Genomic DNA, 8,466 nt, shown 5'->3' with positions numbered 1-8,466 from the left:
TCCTATAGTACTTCAACTTTATAAAATAAACTGAATATTCAGTTCATCATAAAGGGATGTATTACGAAATATAATTTTTATTATAAAACATGGAATGTAAAAACTAAAAAGTATACAAATGTAATTAAGGGGACTACTCGTTTCTTTAATTGAACTGTTTATTCCTTGATAAGAACATCGCAAAACGTAGAGTTCCTAATAAGCTTCAACAAATTTATAAGATTGATTGCAAACGTTACATCTTCCCTTTCCAGTGTTCGTTAGTAAATTATGCCGTGAACTGTAAAGGTACCTGTTGAGTCGAGTCTTCTTCATTCGCGTTCCGTGCCTCTGCTAGGGCGGGCGAGTTCCCTCGTTCGAACACCTCTCATTTCTAGTTTTTGTACTTTAGGTACAAAAATGAATTATATTGTATGAAATTGTATATAATACGTTTTAAACATTGTACAGCTTGCTTACATTTATTTTTATTTCAGGTATTGTGCTGTGTCGGAATCGAAAATGTCGTGTTTCAGTGTTGACGTTCTGATTCCAGATTAAAAAATAGTGTTGTGCTTTTAATTGTTTAATGTGATGATGTGATTTGAAGTGAAACAAAAAATCATGCTGCCCACAAACGTTATGTCCTTTATGAAGAAGGTGAGTTCAATAACATTTAAATTTCTAAACGTTAAAATAATTCGACATTTGAAATGTATTGTAAATTATATTATAATATTTAATACACCCGTTCATTATATATTATGGGTTCACTAGGCTAGGTTTATGACACTATCAAGTCCTTTAATCAATTCACTTATTATGCTAAACTAATTTGTAGGCTGCAGATTCTGTTCATGCAATTATCTCGTCATTATAGATTACGATTCATGAGACACTCCCTTAATTAAATTTACGAAGTCGAATCAAAGATCGTGTATTTATTATAATTTTATTACAAAATATATGGTTAATTCAAAATCCTGGATTAAAGTTTACGACTTCACTTAGTTTTGACGATATATTAAAACATATTCTACTAATGAGTATTTCCAAAAGAATAGCCTCTTCCGTTAGGTAGGATAATTACAATGGCGGATCTATTATTTTTGGTTTTGAAGCCTTTGTTGGTATTCCAATGGTTTCGCGGTCAATTAATTTGGAAATTTTAGACGCATTGTTAAAATAAGTGGGCTATTATTTTGCTATTAGTTCGCAAATATTAAGTCAGAATCATATAATAATTATTTAATTATGTAAAAAAAGTTTTAATTCTTTTAAAATTTAATCAACTTTAATTGGTTTCTCAAATTATATTAAATTTATTTTTTAAAATATGAAATTGTAAGCCTGCAGTCCGTTTATAAGTACCTTCTTTTCCACCTACCTTCGATGAGAAAACGTGAAAAGAGTCTCATTAAGCAAACATTTTCTTTTCTTCGTAAAAGATTTACGGGAGTTCATGGAACGTTGAATTTTCATAAAAACGAAGAAAAAGTCCAAGTCTTTGCCAATCACACTTGAAAGAGGCATTTCTATGGCTACTAGCTATATTAATACAAACGGGAAATAATTAGTTATGTTTAAAAAAAACAGAATATTAACCAATTTAGCGTAGAAAATGTGTTTAAATAAAAACATAAACAATACATACATTCTAATAGATTTGAAAAGACAAACATACATGAAAATTAAATATTTTTTTCAAAATTACATAGAACCATATTAAAATTACATAAGTATGTATTATATAACATCGAAGAAAACATAGAATGTGGTTGAAAGATATTTCTAAATTCAATAAATTCAGAAAAAAAATATGCAAGGAATTTAAGTTTTGTTTGTAGAACAAAAGATACATCATTATAGGGTTACTCGTCCCATTAAAATATTAAACTGATAGAAGTATTTATATTATAATACAGGCACCTTACGTATATTATGAAAAGTAAAAAAAAAAATCTGAACTACCGCCAGTGTTCCATAACTGCCGGCCTCAAATAAGTATCTTTGTAATAAAATAACTACAGAAGAAGTATTTTTTTCATTGCATTTCACAAGCAAATACTAAAATATTATAGAGGTTGTCAAAATTTTTACATACAATTTGTTTACTTGCAATATTATAAGAAATTTTATAAAATTTCTCGATTCTAAAAAAATTGTTAAGAGCAATCCAATATATTTGAGATCTTTTTTTTTACTAAATATCACTTATATTATATATAAATACAACAATTGTGAGCGGCGCTTGTGAATATGTACAGAGACGAGAAAAGTATCAAAACTTGTATTATGAGATTTTGTATATATATATACAATAGTTATGTACATACATACATAGCTATCATGATGAAACTACCCAACACGACCCAAATATCAAACAAATCCATGAATGAGGTCGTGGCAGACTTAACAGTAAAAATTGCAAGAGTTTAAATATTTTAAAAATCAATTCTATCTATATGAACTAGCGCTAATGCTAGTCACATAATAAAAATGGTTATATGACATAACTAATTATTTCGAATTAATAATAATAAATACAGGTAGAAAAATATAAAAAAATATTTATACTATTATTAACTTTAGTTTTTACGTATAAATATTTTTATTTTCATACTGTTCTTATCGCCTTTGTCTCTTAAAAAATATTAAAATCTTAACATATGAAAATATTTTTTTTTTATTTTTCGTCGTATCATCGGATCCATCTAGGGATGTTTATGTCTTGTGTGTTAGGAACAAGCTGACCTGAAAAATTTTATCATGTAATCATCACGATGGTCGACAGCAGACTAAGTTAGATTGACATGTGATTACTTTATCCGTCCTACCGCTTACATACCTCAGGAAACAACTGAAATTAAGCACTAAGGCTATGAGATATACTAAATTTTGTATGAGACGTAAAGATTAATTAATGATAAGCTTTTAGTTTAATACTTAAATAGATTTTTTTGAAACGTCAAAATTCGTTCGGAAATAAATAGGTTCTGAAAATGTTACAAGATTAAAAATATTCAATGTAACCATTTCTCATTGTCATAATTCCTTTCAAACTTTCTCCCTCTAAATGACTTAAATCAATCATTTATATCCCAACTTAAAATATGCTGATAATTATTGAAGACTTCAAAAATATTACCACTAATAAAACATAAAAGAGAATTCACTTCAATTATGATAACGAAAAGTTTTTTGCAATAAATTCACTTTGTGTGTAATTTAAAAACAAGGACTAAATTCTCTTATATTCAGCGGACGACTTCATCAATTCAATAAAAAACTAGAAAGCTAACTAAATCAAAACCAAAAAATATTAACTCGTCTCTTTAGCAATATCTGACACAGATTTTGTATAAAATGGGAAACGGTCTTATGTTTTATCGTTTATAAAGCACGTACGACGGGGATGATAAAAACTTGTATCGCTTTTGCCGACGCTACCCCCGACGGCTGCGAGCCACGTTTATCAGACAATATTAACATAAAGCGATATAAATAAGCTCAATATGCATCATCGATATCGGATGACCAGCATATTCCTTTATTTTATCGAAAGATGAATTATGGTCTGAATTACCTTCTCTTAATTTACGACTAGTTTCCAGGAACATCGTTTGCGCACTCCCTAATGTATTATTCAATATAATATGTTACGAAAATAGCTCAGATAAGTGTTGGTTATTAGTTTATGTATAACAGAGTGATTTATAATATTTATTTGGATAATATGTTATGATATTTAAAATATTTAATATATGGTTTCATTATAGGTAACTCATTTTATAATCGCCAAAAGCTTTTTTCCCTTAACAATTCCGACGAAAATGTCTGAAATAATAGTTTTGCTAACTCCCATTAAGGTAATTATGAAATGTCAACTTTACAAATATTTAAAAAGCTGGTAATCCTTTTGGTTAGCTTTCGTAAATGTAACCTTAGTTCCATAAAACTATCTCATACAGGATTATATATAAAATAACAAATATTAGAAGAAACTTTTACTTAATAAATATATTTTGTTGAAATCTAGCTGGGCTTAGGAAGATAATAAGGTGTCAGTCTAGGATCAAGGCTTTATATCTAAAATAAGAATGGCAGTACCTTGATATAACATTAATCTTTCTTTGCTACGTTCAATATATGAGCTATTCTTTGTTACTCTTACAAAGGTTCTAAGTTTTACTAACAAAAAATATTACAAGTGCTAGAAATCAAATGATTTGTCAATTTATTATTTTCTTTTTTAGCTATTTTAAAATTAATTTGATTCATAAGTAGAAATGTAAATTTTGATTGGAGTTGGAAAAGAAAGCCGTACGAGGAAATTATTACGTGATTAGTAATTAATTTTTATCACCCAACACTAAAACGTAGCCATAGACTGGAATAAAACAAAAAAAAAGTGTAACGAAAACTATCACTTAAATTAGGTCACTTAAAGCAAAGATAATGAAAAAAATTTCATTTTCCCAATTGCCAATCAAAAATATTATGAGAAGTCTATAAAATCCAATAATTATTTTATGTAAAAAAATAATTACACAAACAATGTCGGAGGAATCTAAACGGGATATCTTTTTATAAATCAAATTACCTTCTGCCTTTTATATAGTCTCCATATATATTTAAATTGTTGTTGTAATTACACTAAGAATTCATAAAATAAAAATATTGAAAAGAAATAAAAGTTGAATCGTCATTTATTATAGTTATAGAACTTCTTTTATTCCTAAAATTCTGGTCCGTCTACAATTCTAAATTGTTATTTAGTCTATTCTTAATAACAAAAAAGAAAAAATGATTCTATGAAAGTATAATTTTAAGAAGAAGTAATTAAAGAAATAACGACGGTGAAAGATTTTGTTAATTTAATTGAATTCAGGGTTTAAATTGAACTAGAATAAGCATTACAATTTATTATTTATATTCAATATATAAACTATTATGTAAATTAACCCAATATTTGCTACTATAATAATTCAATAAACAAACATGTCATACAAATGTAAACTGGATTAAAATGCGTAACATTCCAAATACATATGAGCATTTAAAGTTAATCTTCACATAAATTATAAAGTAAAATAATGAATGAATTTAAATGTTTCGGTAAATGTAAAATCTATTTGGCTATTATGGTAATGACACACATATTGTTGTCGCAATCGAAGCGACGAAATATATTACCTTTCGTCTGTTCTAAATGAATTCCGATTCCCTTAACAAGTCATTGTTTTTAATTGTTCATCGACGTTTCCCTTCATCAAAGACTCACTTCACTCCACGTGAGATAATTTTGGCTCTGACAAATGAAAACTTTGTCCGTATGTAAACACGATTATTCGGAGGCAACGATGAAATAAAATTTTGTTTATATCAAAGATTTCTGTGAGTTGAAAATTATTAACTTATTGTAAGAGATAAAGCTTATTACCATTTTTGAATAAATATTATTTTTATTATTTGTTATTTTAGAATTAACTTCAAAGACATGACTAGATTAAAGATATTATATTGTTTTCTAGTTCTAAATTAGATAGCGGCTATAAAATATATTACTATACTTTATTATCACCTCTATATATTGATGTTGCTTTTATATTTTTTTAATAGCCCCTAAAATATACGACGTTTGACGTACTGCCTATTAAAGTATGTAACGTTTTAAATTTTTTCAAATTGTTATTAACGAAAAACATCGTATGCCCAAATTTTATGTATTGTATTGGTGGGCTGAATGTTGCTTGATATCAATTCAAATTAGTTATAAATTCTCTTATCAGCTCTGCAGTATAAAAAATAGAAGATATGTTTCATATAATCTATACCTTTTTATTGAGCCCAATTATAAAAGTAGATTTAGGTAACGCCTTTCAAACAGATATTTTTATAAATAAGAATGCAAAAGCAAAATTTAAAATTAAACTTTCAGTGAAAGCTGTTCGCACACTTTTGTCAATTAAAACGTTATATATGAACAGTTAAAATATTCTCGCCTTTGTATAAAGAATAAATAGTCTTTAAATAAAGAACATATAAAACCTCATTAGATGAACAAAACAAGCACCATATACTCATAAATGTTCCGCTTTAATCATTATTATTTTTAAAAATGGAAAGTAAAAAGCATCTTTATATAAAAAAAAATATAACAAAAAGTATTCACGGTCTAGTTTTAAATATAGTTATCATCTAGAACGGTTGCTTATCGGATGCAGGGAAGAGGAAACTCGCGCTTCCTGCGAGGAATTAACGCTTCGTCGAGTAGAAACGTCATGCATTCTCCACTGGGAGCTATCTCAACAGATTAGGCCAACTTTATATGCCATACTGGAAAATGGATTTACTCACATACAGAGGATATTGTGTGTATAACTAATATAAAGTTTCTATATTTATTATAATGTTTTGCAAGTAAAAGTAATGTGTTTTAGAATATTAATAATAGGATAACTATTCTGAACTCTTAAACAGATCTATGAAAAGTTTATAACAAAATGAAAATTTCAAGGTCATAACTATATATTCTTTAAATATTTAAAATTACATTAAATCAGATGTAATCAAAAAGTATTTAAAGTGAGAGTTAAATGAACAAAGAAAAGCTTCTTAAAACTTTAAATATTTAGTATTGGGTATATGAGAAAGCATTCTGCATTGTTCAAAAGACGTGAACTTTAGTTAGCAAGTTTAAGTAAGCTCTACAATGTTCATTTACTTTACACGTTTCATGCAAACATCGAACAACAGAATATCTTTAATATATGTAAATTCAAATATATACATCCAGACAATTCCGAAGCTTCAAATGCTTAACGTGTCCGTATAGTAATATAATAATACACCATACACGAGAATATAAAGGCATAAATAAATGTAAACAATGGCTTTATAACAAAAACACGATAGGAGATATAAATAAGAGTTTCGGAAGCGACATCGATATCTAAATGTATAACGTTTACCCAAGTAGATGGGCACGGCTTAGCGGCCATTCGTGTTCTTTGGGAATCACATTAAAACGTCGATCCCGACCATCAGTCCGCGATGAGCAACTATTGTGTTTATAAATATAGCCGAGTTGTAAAGACTACCTCCATCTAAAGTTTTCTTTGCTTAAACCATACCGTCAGTAAAATCGTTTTCGTATATTATTATTTTTTATATATTTTCCTTACACGCGTATTCATAATGTGTTATTTTTGCAATCTCTCGTCACGTTACACGCCTATCCGTATAAATGATCTTCTCATCTCGTGATAATAAAATGCCACGGAACCTCAACTGTGATTTATGACTTTTATTCCACCAAAGATTAATTGACGGTATTTTTTTTTTACTCTCATATATGTAAATCAATTTTTTATCGCAAATTTGGCAAATACTTTTGGACTAGTTTTGAACTATTTAAAATCAGATTCTACATTTCATTTTTCGCACGCGATATTCAGTTCATTACCCCATTAAGCATATTACATTGAGAGTCCCTGATTTGTATTGGTAATGAAAGCCGTAAAAAATTACCACTCAGCTCCAATTAAAAAAATATATATATTACATTACAAAAATAAACTCTTATTTTGCTTTGAGAGGTCTATCCGCTTTCAATTTAAAACAATAATGTAATTAAAAACTTATTATTTTTATAACTATTCGCTATTATGTCATAATAAATGCATTTGCTAACTTCATTTTTAATTGGATATTACAAATGAAACAAAACGCTCCAACGTTCCCGATAGGAGCGTATTGTTTTGTTCTGTAGATGTGACCGCACCAACGGCGTACCTTCCCGGTAAGACAATACAGGTAGGAAATTATATGGTTCCAATTATAATTGTACAATTAACGTTTGAAATCCTTGTCGTTGTCTCCAAGGTATTACTAACACAATAACATTAATAACTCTTAATTGAATTAAGACGTATCTTAATTAATGCGACGATAACCTTGTACTTAATATTTACATAAATATAAACAATATCTTTTTCTTACAAATCATTTCACATTTGAGAAATATTAATTTTGCAAGCTTGTATTATTATATTTATTTCTTAAAACCAAAGCTTTATATTTGGGTGTACATTACATATCTAGGATAGCCATGAAATAAATTATAAAATGGAACATTCGTATATAAAATAATATAATCGGAGCTCAACAGTGATCTATAAACCTATGTACAATTTAGGGATTATAAACTAATTAAAGTTAATGAACCTAAAACATTATTAATAACAATATCAAGAGCAAAACACTAATAAAGGTTTACATTACAATATTTTAAACAGTCTAGCCATAAATGATTTACATTAGAAAATAATACTTCAGAACAAACAAACTGAGACAAAGAGTTTCAAATTACTTTGGTCTTATAAAAAAATTGCTTTAATGTGTGCTAGAATCAAAAAAAAACTGGTTTCGTAGTTTAAAATTTAATATTATATTGACTAAAATCACAAGTGGAATAATTGAGAC

At 27.7% G+C, this 8,466-nt stretch overlaps 1 protein-coding gene across 1 annotated transcript in view; it reads left to right on the top strand.

The window, feature by feature from the left end:
* Nucleotides 1–301: 301 nt before the first annotated feature.
* LOC116772266 (regulating synaptic membrane exocytosis protein 1) overlaps nt 302–8,466 on the top strand; it is a 38,850-nt gene continuing 30,685 nt past the window's right edge. The window contains exons 1-2 of the mRNA XM_061522360.1: nt 302–391; nt 477–639. Of these exons, the coding sequence (XP_061378344.1) occupies nt 604–639 (36 nt within the window). The 5' untranslated portion in view covers nt 302–391; nt 477–603. The remainder of the gene's footprint in view (nt 392–476; nt 640–8,466) is intronic.

The sequence above is a fragment of the Danaus plexippus genome, chromosome 12 (genome assembly GCF_018135715.1).
Source record: "Danaus plexippus chromosome 12, MEX_DaPlex, whole genome shotgun sequence".
Classification (NCBI taxonomy): domain Eukaryota; kingdom Metazoa; phylum Arthropoda; class Insecta; order Lepidoptera; family Nymphalidae; genus Danaus; species Danaus plexippus.
The sequence above is the reverse complement of the archived record's forward strand: the minus strand, read 5'-3'. Positions and strand labels throughout refer to the sequence as shown.